The sequence below is a fragment of the Caloenas nicobarica genome, chromosome 17 (assembly GCF_036013445.1).
Source record: "Caloenas nicobarica isolate bCalNic1 chromosome 17, bCalNic1.hap1, whole genome shotgun sequence".
In the NCBI taxonomy this organism is placed as follows: Eukaryota; Metazoa; Chordata; class Aves; order Columbiformes; family Columbidae; genus Caloenas; species Caloenas nicobarica.
In genome coordinates this window covers 6,730,759-6,752,484 of record NC_088261.1, presented here as the reverse complement: position 1 = coordinate 6,752,484, position 21,726 = coordinate 6,730,759, and the positions used below count along the sequence as shown (strand labels likewise).

The 21,726-nt window shown below is 42.4% G+C and overlaps 1 protein-coding gene across 5 annotated transcripts in view; it reads left to right on the top strand.

Annotated features, from left to right (window-relative positions):
• CUX1 (cut like homeobox 1) overlaps nt 1-21,726 on the top strand; it is a 263,475-nt gene that overhangs the window by 133,184 nt on the left and 108,565 nt on the right. For all 5 annotated transcript variants that reach the window (XM_065647494.1, XM_065647491.1, XM_065647490.1 and 2 more), the window contains exons 6-8: nt 41-164; nt 2,112-2,188; nt 3,006-3,072. In XM_065647494.1, coding sequence (XP_065503566.1) covers nt 41-164; nt 2,112-2,188; nt 3,006-3,072 — 268 coding nt within the window. The remainder of the gene's footprint in view (nt 1-40; nt 165-2,111; nt 2,189-3,005; nt 3,073-21,726) is intronic.

The following is a 21,726-nucleotide window of genomic DNA, read 5'->3' as shown; positions in this document are numbered from 1 at the left end:
AGCTGTGTAAACTCATTCTTCCCCTATTGTTTTTCTGCAGAGGTTACAATAAAAGCACTTAAAGAGAAAATCCGAGAATATGAACAGACCCTGAAGAACCAAGCAGAGAATATAGCCCTTGAAAAAGAACAAAAGTTACAAAATGATTTTGCAGAGAAGGAGAGGTGAGTGTGCCCGTGTGTGTCCGTAGGTATTGCAGAGGAGGAGAGATGTATTTTTCTGTTTAATCTTCCCAGCCAGGACTCTCTCTTCAGTGTACCCAGACAGCTCATATATTGAGCGATTCTGGTGATTTATGTGTTTGACATGGAATCATTTGATACTCAACTTTGCACAGAAAAACAATCGTGAAAGTGTGGAAGTAAAACAAGGACAGATTGTTTCTCGGAGGTAGTGTTTGGGGGGGGTGTCATGTTCAGAAGGGTGCAAACCTGCTTTTATTCTTCAGTAGCTGCATTGTCCTTTGTGACACTAATCTTTCTGCGTTAGCCGACAGTGTAATTCGGTCTGCCATGTCCGCTTTGTGTGTCACGGTACCGTTGTACAGTCTGTACAACCCCGAGCTGTTTGAGATGAAACTCTGTACCCAAGAGCTTGGGTAAAAGATGCATCACCCCCGCTCCTGTGGTAATATCTAAGAGAGGGGATGCCTTCCTGAATTAGCCTGAAATGGTTTGCGTATTCCTACATGGCAAAATTAAGGAGTGCTTTAATTATTTACATAGATTTTTGGAAGCATCTTGGATGCATTTCTGATCTTTTGCAAATGAGCAGAGAATGGTTGAATCTTGTAGGTTAGTTGGCAAACAAATCAGGCAGGACAAGCCCAGGGGTCTCAGGAGGGAGTTCTTTCAGGCTGCCTTCCCTGCCTTGAGAATTTATTTCTCCCATGGAGCAATAACACCGAAGCTATAATATGTTCAACTTAGTGTGGAAGCCCATCAGTTTGCACGAGCATTTTAGTTGGCGGGTTGGTTGTTTAGATTCAGAACTGAGTGGGAAGAATCTACCAGTGAATGCAAAGCTTTTTTTCTAATAATTAGCATGTAAGCAGCGGCTCTAACAAGTGCAATTCAGATATCTTTAAAAATAAAATAAAATGCCAGATTGTGGAATGCAAATAACTAATAAGTGTGTATAAGAGATATTTCGAGTTCTCAGCATATGAAATTTGGTATGAAGGGAACTGACGCTTGTTTCTCGCTATAATTAGTTATTAACCTGGTCATTATTGTCAGAGAATGAATTTATGCACCCAGTGGAGTACAAGTAGGATGCTGGTAGTTTCCTGAGCCATTTCAGAATTCTGAAATCTGCAGAATATCTTAAAAGCATTTATGTCATAAAAAGCAGCGACCCCCGGGAGGTGTTGGAGCAACTCCCTTTCAAAGATGAGTTTCAGAACTACTATCGTCTCGCCTTTGGCAGAGTGTAGTGACTGTATGGCCAGATGATGTTAAAACGTGTATAACTGCCACAAACAAGAAAATATTGCCTGTGGACACAAGAGATGTGAGCATATTAAAGGCTTCCTCATGTTATATAGAAAATATCAATGTGAGATTTGTTTTGAAATATGCGTGTTTTTCTAAAGAGTAGCTAATAATGTTACTGCATTTGGCATCATTACAGCTATGATGAAACAGCTGCTGCATCTATTCAGTATTATCAGTTATGGCAACAAATGTCTTCGTTATGACAGTAAAACGGAAAAGTATCATTCTTCTTGTACTAACTTTGTACAACAGAGGGTGCTTGGTGACAATTTTCTTAATGTGTGTGACATTTCCAAAACAAATTATGCTCAAGAAAACCTTCCACTAAAGTTGTCATTTATGCAGCAGTCAACTCTTGTATAATGTTCACAGCTTATGTTATGAGGTGGCTACACTGTTAAAATTTTAATAAGTGGGACTGCAAAGTATGAACAGTTTTGCAGCGCGACATGATTTATGGGTCCCATTGAAGCCCCTTGTAGCCTGTGTGGTGTTGTCAGTTGTCTGATTACACTTGAGACATTTAATCACTCTATCTTCCAAATTCGCGAAATACAAGCGAGTTGTTTAACGTGATTATGAGCTCTGTTCTCGCCTCTTCTCTTCCCGTTACAGAAAATTGCAGGAGACACAGATGTCGACAGCCTCGAAGCTGGAAGAAGCTGAACACAAAGTTCAAGCTTTGCAAACAGGTTTGGCATCGCTATTCTGCCCTATACCAATGGTCAGGCTGGAGGGGAGAGGATAGAGATGGTTAAATGGGTCAGGACCATGTGTGAACCAGCTCTTGAAGCACGGAGAGATCTGACAGAGCTCCAGCGTGCTTTGTGAATCGGAGCTTCTTTTGGGCTTCACACCTTCAGTGAGCGCTGGTGTTGCAGCCGGTCTCTGGGTAAATACAGCGGACGAGGCCAAGCGCAAAGCGCGGCCGGCGTTAATTGCAGCGATGCTCTAGAGCAGGCCGCAGAACTCTTCGTTTGCGTTGTGTTTTGCTCTGGTTTCACACATTTCTGAACTATGATAAATATGTATAGTGGTCTGGGTTCAGTGTGGACCCAGTTTCTGCCCGTGTGTCTTGCCTGTTACTATGACTTGCTGGCCATTAATTTTCCTCTTCATTTCTTCACGCTTAAAGATTCCAGGTCTGGACACATTTGGTTTTGCTTACCATGAGAACACAAGAAATGTTATTCCCTGAATTACTGCAATTAATGTTCCAAATTAATAAGCAGTTTGGCCAGCTTAATAAGAAAGTAATAATGTCTAGCTTTGTTAAGTAGAAATGGAGAATTTTTGCAATATAAAGAAATACAATAAGAAATTGTGAAAAATCAAAAGCTGTGTTTTTTTCTGAGTCATAGCGGTTTGCCTAGGTAGAAAGATAAAGCAAATAATTTTTCATCAGGAGGTGTACAACTTTATTTATTGCTGAATAAAAAGATATGGAGTAGTCTTTCTGCTTTTCACTGCTGTTACAGTGCTGTAATACTTCATGTTTATGCCTTTTAGCCTTGGAAAAAACCAGAACAGAACTATTTGATCTGAAAACAAAATACGATGAAGAAACTACTGCAAAGTAAGATTTTACTGTTTTCTTTCTACGTCTTCCTTTAGGGTATTGCTGCTTTTTTGTTTCGTGTCTGTCTGTTCGAGACAGACGAGATGGAAGAGTTTCAGGAGTCCAAATTTGTGGGAAAACATGGTCATAATTTGGCCTCCTATAGAGAGATTATTAATTTTCATATTTTCTTCCACCCAACAAGACACTTTTCCTGGCACACATGCTGCTGCATTCCTGGTTTCATTCTCGGGTGCTGCATCTACTGTGTGTCTCTTATACTATGTATCTTTTATGTTTTATTTAGAAATAGGGCAACTTCACAAATAAGATGTTTACCGTGATCTTCCAATCTTGGAGAAAATAAAATGTAGTTTAGTAAAGGATTCTGTTGCACCGTTAGGCACCCTGGTACTTTCTGCTTTTTCGGTAGCAGTCATCACTGTCAAATTCACCCCGAATTACAGAGTGTAGCTTTTTTGGAAAATTTTCCTTGTTTTCAAGTAGAACATGAACGTAGTCTCAAAAATATATATCCTCGTCTTCTTAATGGCTACTGTTTTCAATTATCCCCTGGTTTTATTAACAATCAGTGCACGAAACAACAAAAGAGAGACAGACTTCTGCTGTTTGTCTCTGAACCCTTCATCTTTAAGGCAAGTTTGTAATGAGAAGGAATTGTCACGATCAGCAGTATTAAGCCCAATTTCTGTGTCTGGAAAGGGGTTGGGAAGGAAGAAACCATTTCGGGTGGGCGTCCCTGGCCCGCTCCGGTTTTGCCGGTAGGTACAGGCTTGCCGCTTTGGCTCACGGCAATCTGCATCCTCCAGGGTTTTCAAAACCACTCAAATTAGCAGCAAGGTTTAATTTCTTAAGGCATGGGTCTGCGAGCGCCGAGGATCCGATTCCCCACTGAGCACATGGGGAACTTGGAGCTTACAGAACTCAGTCCGCAGTAGTTAAGAATCAGCACTTGGAGTTGAAACACCTTTTACATCATTCAAGATAATCTTTTAGGTAAATTTGGGGTTTGCTCTCTGAGTCCAGTTTCCTTTGAGTTCCATATGAGGTGATCAAAAGTATTTTTGTTCCCTGATTGATTTCATCCTTCTCTAAGAGACACATACTAATGATGTTTCTGATGGAGCCTTAAATTACTGCAGATTGTCTTTTTTGGTTTTTTTCTGTCCGTAACTGGTGCTGGCAACTCCATCACTGTTATTTTGTCTTGCAGTCGCTTTTGTGGGAACGGGCAGAGATCAAGGCTTGGCGCTTGCAGGCACTGAACCTAATAACCCCTCACCCTTTTTCATGTTGTTATTTGCAGAGTGTTTGCTTCATTTTTTAATACGACTTCCCTCAGTACTGCGATTCATCCTGAGCAAAAGATGAACTCTAAACTGTTCGTTCGCATTTCTGATGTGTTTTGTTCTTTCAGAAAGATTCGCGCAGAAATATTTTCGTATGATCTTGAATGTGATTCTTACCTAACACACACAGAATTACATAAAATTAGTAGCATCTACAGTAACAAGAAGTTTATTGTGTTCCGTAGCAGAATGATTATGGAGGCTGGGTCTGGAATATCGTGATCGTAGAGCTGAATCCTGAAGCAGACATTAAGCATGTACTTTATCTCCCAAACTAATGTACTGTGAAAACAAACTTGTAGGACCTAATAACAGCAGAAATATGTTATCATTGTTTTGGATATTTATGGCAGGAATAGTTCTTGCATAACACCAGTCATCTGCGGCATTTGTAGCCCAAATTTTGCAATATGGAAACCTAGAAAAACATGAAAAGGGAACTGAATGTAGACAGTCATCTATTTTAATTGTAACAGCTGGGAGAAATGTTGAAAAAACACCAATAAAAACGGTGAAGGACAGTTTGATTCTCTTCTAAAAAGAAACCCTCTTTTGATCTAAGTCTGAAAAGCTACTCATATTGCCAATTGTAATTTTATGTTTTAAAAACATGTGATTTTTATCTTAGGCCAGAATTGTTAGTTTTACAGACACTTATTTGATGCAGATGAATTGGAATGCCTTCAGGAAAAAAAAATATAATTGTCAATTTTTTAAAGCTAACAGTACTTCTAAGATTTTTGGGTTTGGAATAAAGTTGTCTTTCAACTGTTGGTAAAAATCTTTCAAACAAAAAGGAAAAAAGATAAAAGAAATCCACAGCAAGAAGTCTTCAGTATTAGCATTAAGAAGTCTGGATTTTGTCTTAGCGACTGGTCGTTGTGATCTTAAAAGCTGGAAATTGGTATGTCAGCTTGTTTGTTTATCTTTTCAAAATGTCCCCGTGCAAAGTGAGGTAGGGAGGTACCGGCCGAACTTAATGCCAGCGAGGCGTCTTCAGATGAGGTCGGTTGCTGAAATAAAAATCCGCGATCGAATTAGCTCCTGTCATCCCCGCCGGTCACAGTCCCCGTTCCAGCAGGTGAGTGCGTCCCCGCGTCCCACGGACGCCCCCGCGCAGGGCGCCGAAGGTGTTAATGGCAAAGAAAAGAAGTTTATTATGTGCAGTCACTGCCGTCTGTCAGCTGGAATATCAGAAGCTGAATTTGACAAGATGGCAGCAGCAAAGTTTTCCATGTGTAGGCTTGAAGTAAAATGTAATTAGCCTTTATGTGCAGAACAAGGATCCATTGATGAATACAGCTGGTCTTTGTTTTCTTCTGTCATTGAGTGTGGGAGGTAAAAGTGTTCTTCTTCATGTTTATTAATACAAGATTCCTTAGACAAATGGCAAGCACAGTTTAATATTTGTTGGAACACAGAGGGGCTTGCCAAAACAGTTGTTGTGTAAGAGGATTTCAAGGTTTTCAGATTATAATCATCTCTGGGTTAAATAAATGAATGATTACTCTGCCTTTTTCAATTAAAGAGGCACATCCTCTCTCAAGACCTGATACTGATTTTTGTTTGCCGTCCCACACGTTTCCAGCGGCAAACCTGGATTTAACCAACACTGATGAGCTTGATCTGGAGGTTCTACTGGAGCTGGGACTGAAAAGCAAACTCAGACTTGAGTTTCAGGAAAATTAAAGAATGTTGGGCTGGGTTTTTTTCTTCCCTAGTGCAACAGACTTTTTCTTCTTTTCTTCCTCCTCTGTAGAAAAAGCAACATTCTTGTGCGCATTTCCCTCATTTTCTGGGGACAAACTGTTCTCCTTGCTAACATTGCTCTTTCATTTCTGGGTCACTGCAGAGTCCGAGCAACTGTTTGGGATTCCCAGCCGAGCTGCTCATGTTCCCACCCAAAACAGTGAAATTCCAGTTACAGATCAATTCCAGAGCCACCTCTTTGCTCCGACCCCTCCTCTCCCCCAACCTGAATGAATTCTAATTGGAAAAGGATCTTGTGTTGCAGCACAGACAGTAGGCTTGTTACATTACTGTTAACATGTGGGTTGAGGCTCCCTGCCTTTGATGAAAGAAAATATCGAATTGCACTGATATGCTACATTTTCACCAGTAAATGTTAAGTAGTCTTGTGAGGATTTTAGGTACTGCCCCCCCCCCCCGCCCCGCTTCTGCAATAAAAATCCTTCATAAACAACACAAAGCAAAAGATGTTTATGTTAAGGTTGTCAAAGCAGCTCTGCTACCGGTTTTGTTATGGATGTGGTTTTCTGAAAAATGCAGACTTTTTGTTCTTCTAAAAGTAACATATGCACAGAAAACACAGTGGAGGAGAAAGTTTTCGTATTTATTAAAGGAATCCTCCTAAAACAACTGCTTTCAAGGACATGTAGAAATATTATTTTGCCTTCCAGTATATGAAGCAGAGAATAGTTGCCCTTGTATAGATTAGAGTGATTATTATCTTTTTTGGCAGCACAGCTAAGAATGACACAGGAGGGCATTTTGGTGTAGCATCATTAAGACTGTACACTGGTGCAATATTGCAAATTACCCCACCATATAGATCCAGCTGACTCATTTCAATCGTGGACTGCATTTTGATGAAAACTAAATCTGGACATGAACGGAGTGCAGTTGATAAAAGTGTGCGGTCTGCAGGCTGGCAGTCCCTGCTCTACCATAAAGGAGAGTTTTTCACTGTTTTCATGCCTGAATCTGTAAACTTGACTTACAAGTTTTCAATACCAGTATTTAATACTTCTTTTCTTAATGCCTGTTTTCATCCTAACTGAAAAGAAATCCTCAAGTAATCTACCGAAAGTGAGAGGACTTAGTGTATTCATGTGAAATCTTCTGTTACATTGGGGCAAATCTTAGTTAACTTCGACTTTGGGGCAATAATCCCTAATACATAGTGAGAATTGAATTTGGCCTATGAATTATTTACTTGAATTTTTTTTTAACAAATCTTTCCTGTTTAAGTGCTGGCTGATACCAATAGATCGCTTCTCAAATGTTTGTAGTCTTTCATTTCAACAGTGCTCAGGGTCAAACTGAATAAAAAATGAAGTCGTGCTCCCTCCAGCATCACATAATTACCGTGATAGATGGTCTCAAATGTGGGTTCTCCCCATTGAACATAAAATACTGTAGTAAGGGTGGTTGTGTTGTACATGACATGAAATAGCTTCAATTTGCTGTGCCTTTAACATCTTAAAGTTTCTTATTTCCTGTTCTTTTGATGAGTCATTAACTTCTAATGCTTGTCTCTGGAATTATTGCTGTATGTAAAGTGATTTCCCTAAAAACAGGAGATGGAGAACTTCACAGGCTATGTCTCTTACAGCTTTTTCTCTTAAATTTCCTGGTCATACTGGCATCAGTGAAACCTCAGGAATAGCGGTAATGGGGGGATGAGAAACCAGGGAAGATGTTACAGAGAATTAGTTTTATTTTGAAGGAAAAAACAGGGAAGAAAAACTGAATGTCTTAAATCCTACATAAAGCTCTGTCTGCATTTTATAATTTGAGATATTTGTTAGAAGTTTTAATTGTGCCTTATGCAAAACTCAACTGGCTGAAAGTCAATACTTTGCTTTAAAACCCAGAAATGCAGGTGAATGAAAATACTTTAGAGATCTGCTTCTGATTTTGATCTAAAGCTCTTGTGTGAAATAGGGCTTGAAAGGCCATGTGTAAACCAGTGGTTTTTGTCAGATTTCTGGTTCAGCCTACAGTCAAACCAGGAAAGTCGCAAGATAGTACGCTGTGGGGAATGACCGTAAAGCACTTCGTGAAATACTGAGTGTTGCCTTGAAACGTCGCCTTCACTTCTGGGTAGGGAAACTGAGGCATGAGGAGTATAATGCTCAAAGCCTGTAAGTCTGGTCTTGGCTGGAGTCTAGAAATACGCAGACGTGAGAATCATAAACCACAAACTGGCAAAAAAAAAAAAATATTTCAAGGGGTGCATTTCTGAGAACTCCATGTAAGTGGGGCATTTTGGGTTTGTAGCAGTTAGTGCCATAGCTGAGCTATATTGTCTTTTTTGGTACACTTGTAATGCTTGCAATTAGTTAATGTAACTTTTTGACAGCACGGAAGTGCCCTCGGTCCCTTCAGGGTCTTTTTGTTTTGTTTGCTTTTTAAGCTCGAGTGAGACTGCTCAGCTCCTTTTTCTACTGTAGCCTAGAAGCCGGTGTTATTTCACAGCCCAAAGTAGAAAAAAATAGCCTTAAGGTATTCCAGCGTACTCTAGTCATCACCCTGTTATCTATAACCTTGGGTTGACATGCGATCCTTAGATGGAAATCTTTAAATAAATGCAAAGCACCGCATCGAAGCGTCTCCGGCTGCTGTGCCGGCCGTGCCGTGGGTCGCCCTGACCACGGCGGCAACCGCGGCTCCGGCCCGGGCCTGGAGCCCCATGGCAGAGGCTGCAGCGTCTGCGGTGCCGGCCCTGGAGATCACAAGGGGCAGAACCGTCCTCGGCCGGTCAGTTCTCACTCGCTCTTGCTGGAGCCAAACTCCTTCAGCTCTTTGCAAGCTGCCTTACGAGCAAAGAGATCACGGGCGTGTTCCTGCCGGCAGGACCTGGCTTCTCCTGCGACTCCCAATTTTTTGAGCTGTCTCGCCACGGTAGCTCGTTTTATCTGTAAGAGCTGAGCTTGGTGAGGTGGGGGGGGGCTTTGTGAGGAAGAAGAGGAGCGAGTGGTGGGGAGAGAGTCCAGATCAGAGCCACAAAGATGATGGAGTGGAGCATCTCCCGTGTGAGGAAAGGCTGAGGAGCTGGGGCTCTTGAGCTTGGAGGAGACTGAGGGACGACCTCATTAATGGTTATAAATGTATAAAGGGTGGGTGTCAGGAGGATGCAGCCAGGCTCTTCTGGGTGACAACCAGTGGCAGGACAAGGGGCAACGGGTGCAAACTGGAACACGGGAGGTCCCACTTAAATTTGAGAAGAAACTTGTTCCCGGTGAGGGTGCCAGAGCCTGGCCCAGGCTGCCCAGGGGGGTTGTGGAGCCTCCTTCTCTGCAGACATTCCAACCCGCCTGGTTCCTGTGCAACCTCATCTGGGTGTTCCTGCTCCGGCGGGGGGGGATTGCACTGGATGAGCTTCCGAGGTCCCTTCCAACCCCCGACATTCTGTGACTGTGGAAGGAACACCCTTCTCGCACAGGCACGTTGCCCCGAGCACAGGCAAGGTCCTTGGGCCTCTGTGTCCCAGTCAGGTGAGCTTGGTTTTCATTCAGCCCTTTCATGTATGTCTACAAATCATAATAGTCTCATTTTTTTTGCACACGAGGCAGTGAAGCAAGAGCTATTCTGGTACAGCACGGCTTCCTCGTGAGGTCTTGTCTGGGAGGGCAAGGAGGGCGCGTGTTTCTGCCGCGGCTGCTTCAGCACAGCTACTGCTGGGCTGGGCCCGTGGGGGAGGCGATCGGGATAAATCCTTGAACCAGCAGAAACTAATGGCTCATCTGTTTTCAATCGGGGCGTGCCCTGCACGGTTTGCAGGGTTACCTGTTTCCAATCACGAAGCTCTCCGGCAGGCTCTAAGTTAAACTGGCAGTTGCCGCCGTAGCCGTCTCTGCCTCGCCACGCGTTCACCGTGTGGGTTTGCTCTGTTGGCGTTTGCGTGAAACTCTCCTTGTGCTCTGGAGATGGGTTGCAGCTGCTTTTCCCACTCCCACGCGACGACAGCGCGGGCAAAAAAATGAGTCATGGAGCGTGTGTTGTGCTCCCTGTTCTAATGGAAAGAGATGCCGTCCCGAGCGAGAATGGGAGTTCAGGAATTTTTATAAGATCCCAAGCACTAAAACTCGTATCTTGAAAAAGAGTCTCTTTCTTCTGCCTTTGTGTTTCCCTTTGGAAAGCTGCACGTTTGCCGTGGGAGCTGGCGGGCCAGCTCTCCTGCGTACCCCGTGGTTTCGTACAGATGGCATTCGCGTTCAGCCAGCGCTCTCGTTTGGCTTTTTGTTTTCCAGGAACAGGGAGGTGTGCACTGTCACTGTCAGTGCCTACCCCTGGCACAGCCTTCATGAGCGCGTCCCTCTGCTGTTTCCTTGTTGGACAGGTTTGTCAGCATCTCGTTGAACGTGCACCTAAATGTGCCCGATCCCATCCCTGTCTTAAAATGTTACTATGACGCCACAGCTATAAGCCACCTTACTACAAAAACAGGGACATTCTCCTCTCCACAGCTGCTTTAAAAATAAAAAGTATTTCTGTTTTGTGTTATCTATATTAGTACTGTTGACGTCAGGAACTTTGCAGTGTTCACTTTACTCAGGGTAAAGGCTGCAGAATGGAATCCTGTTGCTGCATCACCGTACAGCTCATCCCTGCTGCCTTCATGAGGGCTTTAAAACTTCTGGCCATTATTTATTTAAATCAAAGACTTCTCTGAGAAGCAGTTGCAACTTGGAGAGGAGGTCAGCACGTGGCTTGGCTGTGTGGCAAGTGGGTGTCCTGTCCTGTCTGGTTCAACTCCTTCTAATCATCCTGGAGACCTAAGAAATATCGTCTCATTTACATGTCCTCTGATCTCAATTAAAAGACAATAACACCTCGTGGCATTGCAGTTTTGTATGCCACAAGAAATACCTGGTGTGACGAAACTGAATCTCATTCTCTAGATGAAATTTTTAAAATGTTTTAATGAATGCTTTTTTTTTTAAGTAAGATCTTTGAATAAGAAAGTGGGAATCCCAAACATGAGCTGGGAACCAGGATTGAGCACTAATTCGGGGATTTGGAAGAGAAGGATGTTGACCAGCTTGTGGAGCAGAAGGGATAAGGCAGTTTGGTGCAGACACTAAAACCAAGAAAACCAACAGACAACATGCAGGCCTGTTAATAACTTCATTAGCATTCATGTAAAGCATTAATAAACAAACACTTTTACAATCTTATAAGCCTGATATCGTTAACCCTTAACATTTATCTAGTTTGTCTCTGCAGGGCAGTTCATAGCAAAGGTGATGATTTTGTGGCTGCGCAGCCTTTCCTCCCTTTTTTATTTTCTTAAGATGTTGAGAAACTGAGTCACAGGGGGGTTGGTCACAGAGGGCGATCGGTATTGCAGCGAGGATCAAAACTCAGAAATCAAATCACTGGATAGAAGAAAGGAGGACTTCGTCCCATTTTTTCCTTAGGTACACCTTCTCGATGCCCAGAATGAACTCTAGCTGATCGAATCTCACTTGCAAGTTTTAAATGGCTGTTTTTTAACAAATTTCGAACAAAAAATATATTTGCCTGGAGCTCTGCCTTAGGCATACTAATCTTATATAGCATTTTTTCAGTGACTTGTAATAGATGATCTTTGGTTACTTGTGATCACCAGCTATACAACCCATCTTCATTCCTTCCCTCAAACTAACAAACTTTCAACTGAATAGTCTGGGTTTTTTCCTCCCCTAATACAGTATTTTATTTATTCGTGAGGGGTTTTAGACTAGTCTGGGCTTGATTTGTTTTGTGCTGGCTGCCAGGCATAAATCTCTTCAGTTCCCGGTGGACTGTACCTGCTAGGTGGTCAACCTGCCCTCCTGCATCTCCTTCTGGATGAACTTGTGCGGTCGAACCACTCCTAACCTGGATTGCTGGGTCACTCTGGTTTCCAACTGCACTAACAAGTGTATACATTCATATATATGTATATGAAAAAAAATATAGAGGGAGTGCCACGGCAACTTTCGTCCAATGGCTTTCATTTTGTTCCTTTTCCTTCCTTTGATTCAAAATTCAGCTCTGGGAAAAGTGAATCTTTCTATTAGGGCTGGTGCTAAACAGAGTTGCAAGGGAGGCTTGTGAAACAGGTACATTTCTTTGCAAGGTTTCCTCTAGAAATTGTATTGACTGATGTTTCATTTCCTGTGTATTTCCCCATTTATGGTATGTGGATTATTAACCTGCCTGAATACAGTGGTTCCACCAGACAGATAACCTGAAGGGCACATGTGGCTTTCATAAAAATATAACACCCATTTCCATCGTTGTGAACCGTGTCATCCACCGGTTGGGTTCCCATAAATTGCTGTGAAATGCACGCAGCCTTAACCAGTAGTCAGGAGCGCATAACTTAACAATGGAGTAACTAACCATCTTAATAAATCTAAATTCACTCTTTGCTGGAGACACTTCAGGGAAAATGGGAACAATTTCCGCAGCCTGTTATCCCACGTGGTTACGGTAATGTAAAGGGTAAGTAGAGTTGTTCTGCAGAGAGATTCCTACACCCTGCTCTGTGTTTCACCCGCTATGTTTGGGAGTCTCTGTCTCGTGTAAAACAAATAAAAAGCACTACCAAGCAGCCAGAGTGCCCGGCATCCTTGTTCAGGGCCGTCATTAAAAGATTTCATGAAACAGCCTTAAAAATGAGAAGTTTCCTTTCTGAGAGAGAGGGAGATAATTGAACTCATTGATTTGTTTCACGGTTTGTTTGCCCTTTCATTCCCTTCCTGAGGTGCTGTTTGTTGAGGAATGTCTCCAATTGCCAGAAAGACAGTGGGGTGTCTAATATTTCCCCGCCAGCTCTCCTTTCAGCCAGAGCAGAGTACTGTGGCAAGCCTACGATATGAATTTTTAATGCAGAACTTTATAACACAGCCCTTGCAGCACGGCTGCACTACTCTCTTGAGCTTTCAGATTTAATGCTCTGATGAACAGAGCACAGACTTGGGGCAGTCGACAGCAGTCGGAATTAACCCCTGTGTTACCGAGCGTACAGCAGTTAATTTCCCTGTAGATTAATACAGACATGGTGGGGGGGTGGATTCCAGATACTTCTGGATTGGAAAAGTACCTGAATAACTTGGAATTTTACTCCCCAAATTATCTCTGATATATTTTCGTTCTTTCACTAATAATGGGAATTTTTAAGGCTGTTTACTTTCCCTGGGCTCAATGATGCAGTCATTCTGTATTGGATAAAACAACACTGTCTTGTCCACTGTCTGATCTCTGATAATGACCTGTACTGGTAGGCTAAATATCCAAAAAGGGGAAAAAATTAAATCACGCCTATAATGCATCATTGTAGATTAATTTACCATAGGAATGTTCTTCCAGATCATACCATTTAGTTGTTTATGCCGTGAATCACGAGAGTTCATCTGAGGGGATTTTGCTCTGTTTGCAATATGATCTTTACTAGGTGTGGATGTTCTTATTAGTCCGTCATCTCGTGTACCTAGCGAGAAGTGTAGAGCCCAGCAGTGCAGATAAGCAATCCAGATTGCTGCTCGTCAGAGCATTAGCACATGTTCGTCAGTGTTGAATTTCATCTGTGGTAAAGCTGCCTGTTCACCTGGCTTGTTTTAGTGTCTGGACTTCTTATTCTTCTGCAGTCTTGATACAAATAACTCTGCTTTACCGCACTTAGTACCACTGTGCTGTTCATGGGCTTTTCTAAATCATCCCTTTACTTATTAAACAATACCAGTCCTAATGTATTATCTGGAGGAATATTGCTTTCAAAGTCCTTTAAAGTCAGTCTGTGTAGTCTTTGGGTTTTCCATAGCTGGTTCTTTTTGGTGACAGAGAGCGTCGCAGCCGGGACTGGCCTTGTTGGGGATCCTGGCAGGATTTTGTCAAGAGAAAAATGCAGCATTTGTACGTTTAGCTTTGATAATGGGGGAGTCTGATGTATTTAAATTGTGGTAGGACTGGTGTAAGCCAGAGAGAATTAGACAGGACACAGAACATGAGAGGTGTTAATGGCATTCGGGAGAAGGACTTAGCGAGGAGTTTGTACTCCGGTGATGTTAAACCATTTGCCTTAAGCCCTTGTGAGTGAGACATGCAAGTTGTTCTTAACTGATAACCACGGAACTACATTTACGCTTTTTAATCATAAATCAGCATCTCTGCTTTGGTGAAACATGTACACGTTTGTTTCAGATGAGGTCTTTTAAGCAGCTTGTCTGATTGATTATAGGCCCAGGATTGTCTTTCCTTCCTCTGCTGTTATTACTGACTCATGAGATTAAAGTTTTCAAGGCTTGTTGCTAAATGCAGAGATCCCATCGTTTTGTTCAGTAGTTCTAGGCATCTATTAACTTTACTTCTATAAAAAAACACTGTATTTTGATAGAAAATTTATTTTAAGACTTTGTCTTATGGAAAAGGACACTCCTGTTTTCATGTGCTGTACTGGTAATTAGCTCCACATCTTATTTGTGTTGTGTCAAGCATGCTACCTAAAACAAGGCTGATGACTCAGTTTTGCCATATGTAGAAAGGGCACATAGGGTAAGGCAAGAGTTTATTAATGTGGATAGTCTTTCAGTCCTTGGATAGAAAAATGGAAGTGCTGTTCTGACGCTTGCATCGTAGCCTGTAAAAATAAATGTACAAAAAATAGAAGCACGTAAAATGCATTTTCTGACCATTCATTTGAACAGTGCCATCCATTAGGTCATTCTGTGATGAATGGAAATATTCTTCTTTCCTGGAGACCACACCAAAAGAATAAAGATGCATAAGGCATAATAATGTCATAATGTCATAATAATGCTGTATTACCACTGACTGTCCCATGGCATGGGCTTTATAACTCACTGGAATGGGCAACTTTAATCATTACAGCATTTTTCATTGTTTTACCTGCGAGGTAGTTTAATGTGGGAGTCTTCTGCTTTTACTGAGCCAAAGTGGAAATATTTATTTAGTGAGTTGTAGCAGATTTTTATATGCATAGCGATAGAGTTGAGGGACATGACTCATAGGAAGTAAAAAGATCAACAGATTCAGTGAGTTTAACTGTTTCAAGTTCCTTGCCGCTGTCCTTCTCATTTGGGAATGAAGATTCCGAAGGAGCAAGAGGCAAAATCTCCCAACTTGAATTCCAGAGACGCCTCCGCCTGGTGCTCTGTGTCTTGACCCGTATCTAGTGATGAGCAAACGGGATCTTCTGGAGTGTCTCCGCTTCGGCGCTTTTGGTGACGCTCACTTTCTGTGGCTTCGAAGTTTGCCTGCACGGCTGGAATGAGCTTTTCCTGTTACTGACCCAAGATGAAGCGTTGAGGTTTTGGTTTTGGTTTGTTTTGTTTTTAACTGCATGTAATCAGAGCAGCTGCTGTAGTAAGCTATGCTTTAATTACAGGTTTTGATGTTGAGACCTGCAGGATCTGAATCAAGAGGCTGTATCTGGACTTGGTTAAACTTGGAGCTCAAAGCCAGAATTAATATAAGTTCTGCTTTTTAAAAATGCAAGCAAATGACTGGAGTGGCTTATATTTGTAGGGCAGAAGTTGAAAAATTAAATTGCAGCACAGTGTCTGATATGGTTGTGTTTGAAGAGGATGGAAAGTATTCCTTAGTAAACAGTACCACTTAATAACTTCACAGTCCTGAGTTGGTTCAGATTTTTGGAGCCAACAGGGACATGCACATTAGCATTGCAACTGGCTGTTTTGAGTGTGACAACAAACAGCTCCTGCTATTTGAATGCTAACAACTGACAAGTCATTTGGTGTAGCCATTTGCCAGTTTAATGGCTTAAGCAGCTCAGTTTTAATTAAACAGCAGCTTCTGTGTATGATACCAGAGAAAATAATGTTCTACTTAAAGCCAAGTTGTTTAGTGTTGTCCCTAACTTGCTGAAGATCCAACAGCTTCCCTGTTGCAGCATTCAGCTGATGCATTGTCTGCCATTTCATATGCCCAAATTTGTTTGAAAAAAAACCCCTTTTGGGGGATGAAGGAGCCTTAATCTATTTGTGAAGTGCTGCTGACTTAGTTGCCTTGGTGCAGCAGTTGTTCTTGGGCAGAGCTCCCTCCCTGGGCTGCAGTTGCAGATGTGCTGCAGTTGCAGATGTGCTGCAGTTGCAGATGTGCTGCATGGCAGAATGTGCAGACTGGGAGCTCCCCCAGCTCTTGGCCGAGGGGCTCAGGGAGCAGAGGGCTGGGGACTTAGTGATAAAGGGTAAAATTCATGTCTCCTGTCAGATGGTGCACCCAGCACGGAGACGAAACGACTGATGATCTATGGTAGGAGCAGTGGAGTTTTTTGTCGTCTGTCTGAAATTAATTTCATAAAGAGTGAATGACTTTGTGAGGAAAAAGAATTGTCTTTTGCATATCATTCTCTGGTAGCTGGAAGTGAGAAGCCACTTTCTGCTGGATGGACATGCTGGAGGTGATAACCCTGTCATCTTCAGGAGTCATTTTATTGGTTCCAGCATAAGACAGTTGGTGTGAAATGACAGAGGAAAGTGGCATTGCTGCTTGCAGACACGGTTCCTTTTCTTAATCATGCTGATGTTCAACTGGTATCTTTTTGAAAAGTCTTTTTTATTTTACAAGGAGTGCGTGACATGGGATCACTGTATTTGGCTGATGTTCCTCTCTCAAGGAGAACGGTATAACCTGGACTTCTGCAAAGTAGATGAAGATTTAACACTTACCTGTAACATCTCATGTAGGCAACTCATTATAAACTGCCTGGATTTCAGTTGTTCCTTTGGATTTGTGTTATCTGGAAATGTCAACCACAGCACTTGTTTCCCTGTTACCTTCTGTGTGCCAGAGCCATGAGCCACAATCACTTTGCAAGAATTTTTCCTTCTTCTTTATTTCTCCTTTCCATTTTCCATCCCTTCCTCTTTAGTACTCGCATACTGTGAAAGCCTTTGAATCAGCGTGGCAGTTTATGCAAAATCTGTAATTCTGATATTACACCCACGTTAACAAAAATAAGGAGGCAATCAGAGGGTTTTTTTAAGGTTAAGAAGGTAATAAAAATCCAGAATGCACAAGGTTTAGTTCAAGTTGTGCTTATTGGGGCAAGTATTTCACATCTTGAACTAGAACCTCTTGAGACTGATACAGCCTAGCATTGTCTGATTTATTTAATCACATTTACATGAAATCAGATACATTCACCAGCAGAGAACACGGTGAGCAAATTGAATGAAAGCATTACTCAACAGAATTTCTGGCTTCGATAATAGAAATATTTAAGTTTTAGCTAGCAGAGCTGCTGTTTTTAGCTCAGCAGCAGATCATCCACGAAGGAAATGAGGGCCAGAACGCTCCTGCTCTCCGCGGTTTCTCCGTCCATCCCGTGTGATAAATCAGTGTCCAGATGTCCTGCCACCAGCCGTAAGGATGCCTGATAGCTACTCACCTACGCCTACATAAGCTTCTTTTAGTCGAATAAAATAAACAGCAGGTTAGAATTTGTTTACAGGACATGGGGGAATGGATTGATTCCTATGCTCCTGTTTCATTAGTTATTTGGGGGAAATGCTGATAGTTTATTAAAAGTAGAACTGTAGTCACAATGAGGTGGGGATTAAAGGTGCAGTTTCGAATATTGCTGGCAAAAAATACGCACACAAAATGGCACGTAGTAAGTAAAAAGCAGAGTTTTGTTAGTTATTCCAGTTGTTAGTCACATTTATCAGCGGTCTTTCCTTGGCTGTAGGTGTGGATGACTGTCTTAAAATATGTTGGGACCTTTTGTGCAGATAGAAAAAATTCACCCACCATATCTCATTCTTTATACAATTGTAGAGATGTGACTTTGTTGCTGTGTTCATGCAGGTGTCTGGAGCTCCCAAATTGTGCATTATTGGTCTTTCCTCATCTTGGCAAGTCAAGGACATGTTCTTGTTGCCAGTCTCAAAAGGAAGATAATACAGAGACTTTCTCAATGTCATGTTCTTCAGAGCTTACGTTATAAAACAGTTTATCCTTTTTTTTCCAGAGCTATCTACTTTTAAGGGCTTTGTTTTGTACGCTGTTGCGAATACATTTGCTGTATGCATTAGTCATTTACAGTACTTAGATCCTGTAACTATTAAATTGTTAACATTTGGAGCCAGCTATAATTATCTTTTATTATTATTATTATTTTTAATGGGCACAGTGCTTTCTTTCCTCTCTAGCTTTCCTAAACATTGGAGGGATCTTTAAGGTATCTGGTACACTGAAGCAGCAGTGTTTGATTTCTGTTTATACTGTTTGTTTTCTTATCTCGCTAAAATACTGAGGTCACTAAGGATTTTTTTGTCTGCCTGAAGTTTTTGCTTCTCTTGAATGTCTCAAATGGACATCCCAGGGGAAAGAATATACCTTAAAGGCACGGCCGTACAGAACCACCATCATTTCTGTGCGCTCAGTGTCTCCCACGCCGAGTGAATCAGCTCTAGAACCTGACGCAAATACCAGTTGATACAGTTGCTTTTGATACCTAAAACAATATAAGAAGTGGTAGTTACCGATGTTAATCATTGGCTACTCTACTCAACATTCTTTTTTTCCATGTTCCAGTTAGGAACAGGAGGTTTTCTTTCACCTTTAAGTGTGGATGGTCTTTAAACCAGCCCTTAGTTTAACTGTTGTTTTTTCTGATGCCTTCTTTGAATTTTGGAATATCTGAAACCATAAAAGCTAGCTGTGCTTGACTTCAGCTTTAATTGCATTTTTTTTGCTAGTGTTTATTGTTCGGTAGGGGAGATGGAGGGAGGGAAAGACGGTTACGTTGAAGATGTTTCCATTGGGGGACTGTCTGTGGACAGACATTTCTTTGAGCTTCTACTGAAGACCGTGGATCTCGGACACCGTGCCCAGTCAGGCTGCAGTATTGTTAAGTGAGCTCTGTGTTGATGATCGAGATCAGTGATTTTCTGTGTGTTCTGCAAATGCTTGCAATTCCACTGGTTATCGCGAAGAGATCGCAGAAATAACTGTGAAAGGCAACCGGTCATAAACTGGGAATGTGTTATCCTGATGTTTCATCCTTTGAAAAGCTCCAGGTGGTCTGAAATTTAGAACTCCTAGAAATCCCTGTTGTAGATCCCCAGTGTATAAGTTTTAGCTGGGAGTTGATCCTTTTAACCCTGTTGGATAACTATCCGTAGGACAGCAATGACTTTGTCTCTTCCCTTTTCATTGTCTTCATACCATCGTGGTCATTGTAGTAGTTTTAAATATACAATATCTTGATGTTAAGTATGTCGGAGCAGCTTAACCCATCAGAAAACCATTTAAGCGGAGGGCTGGTAACCGATAGCGGGTGTACTTCTGCCCTCTTCGCTGACAGCGAGCGGCCACTAAATAGAGCAGAGCGAGCCATTTCTGATGATGTAACACCTCTATCTGTCTGTACCCTGATTAAATAATCTATTTTCTTGGCAAAGGAGTGGGAGTTAATTTTCTGTTATTGATCAAAAACATATTTCAGCTGCGATACAGATGACTTACTTGTCTTGCTGCCCGAGGGATTGATTTTTGTCAGCGCCGGGGCCGCGATGCCGGGTGGTCCATGGGCCGCGGTGGGACGTGCCGGGCCCAGGCCGGGGTTTGACAGTCTCCCAGTGTAGTGTATGGTGGATAAGCTTTGCTTTTTCTCTGACGCTTCTTGTCACCGTTTTTTGGTGAATAAATACAGTGTCCGATGTCTGGAGTAACAAAACTTTTAAAACTTTTTTTCTAGTTAATTCCCATTCTCTTGTATCTTCTACCTACATAGCGTTGGTATCGCAGTAAGGTTAGCTGGACTGAAGACATTGCGACTCTAAAGGAGCTACGTGGTCTGTGGAAAACTCCATTATTGACCATTTCGGGGAACAAGTTTAAGAAAAAAAGAAACCCCTGGGTGAAATTTGTGACCTTTACAATGTATTAGTGCATCCTGCCCGTACAGACCCTCCCTCCCACACAGAATCACAGAATGTCAGAGGTTGGAAGGGACCTCGAAAGCTCATCCAGTCCAATCCCCCCGCCGGAGCAGGAACACCCAGATGAGGTTGCACAGGAACCAGGCGGGTTGGAATGTCTGCAGAGAAGGAGGCTCCACGACCCCCCTGGGCAGCCTGGGCCAGTGTCCTGTTACCCTCACCGGGAACAAGTTTATTCTCACATTTAAGTGGAACCTCTTGTGTTCCAGCTTGAACCCATTGCCCCTTGTCCTACTGTTGGTTGTCACCGAGAAGAGCCTGGCTGCATCCTCCTGACACCCGGCCCTTTGGTTTTGGTGTGCGGCAGCAGGGTGGCCTTTCTTCTGATACGACATCAATAAAGGTTTGTTGCAGGCTGTGCGCCGTGGTTGGGGAGGATGACGCGGCTCGGGGGCAGAGCCGCGTGCGGCTGCAGGGGCCGGCGAGTCTGGCCCCCGCCGCTCTGTTTGTAAAACACTTCAGAAGCAGGGGAAGATTCCCTGAATTACTGATTTACTGCTCAATGCCATAAAAGGAGCTCAGCCTGGAGAAAACAGAGGAAGACCAGATACGCTGGATTTGGAAAGTTGAAAAGTTCTACGCAGTCAGTGCAGGAACCGATGGCACAAAATGTCCAGTTGGGGTAAAAGAAGGGAAAATTCCCCTTCTGGGTGGCTGTGCTCGTGTACGAGTTCGTGCTCCAAATAAACAAATACCCAACGGAATCCAAAACAGTAAGAACGTGCATTTTTGCAATGGTGTCAGGGAACAACCAGGGAAGGATGTTTGGCCATCGAAGGTTCTAAACAGCGTGACTTACTCTTTAAGCAAATGCTGGTCTTGTGGCTCTTAAGTGGTTAGAAATACATTAAAAAATAGGCAAATCCAGCAGGTAGATCAGCATTCTCTTACCTCCTTTCCATGCTACAACTATTTCTTACATTCAGGAAGGACGGTTTTCATCCACTGAAGAGGCGTCTGACATCAGTGTATCTTTTGGATGTAGCAGAAATACTGAGAAATTGTCATTAGCAACAGAAAACTACTATTTCCAGTTCAAACTTCCCTTCTGTAGAAATACTAAACCTGTTATATTAACTGTTGAAACAGAATAATCAAACGGTTCCATACCACAGACTACAGTATTAGTCAAGCCTGAAGCTGTTTTACTTTAGCAGTATTTTAAAGGCTGAACAACTGTTGAAAGGGCAACAGAGAATTTGAAAAGTGTTTCTGCAAATAAAAGTATAAAAGGTTAAATTAGAAAATACTGCAGTGTTGTCCTCCAAGGGCTTACAGTAGTACCTAGTGCTGTTGGGTTTTGCCACGAAGGATTATTTAAAGTAATTTCACTGTCTAATACGTATCTAGTTTAGATTCTCTGTATTCAGGCAATCAGTCAATCATATTAGCGAGCATGTCTCACAATCTGGTACAACTGGAGACTTCAGTTAGAAAAGAATCGAGCAGCTTTATATGTTCAGCAAAGATGTAAAAATAAAATATGCCGGATGCTCTGCTGGTACAAGCGGCTCGAGTGAAGCTGTGCTGGTTCACAGCTGGGGACCAGGACGTTGTTCCGTGTCCCGGGCATCGGTCTCCATTAAGTGATAACGAACTGG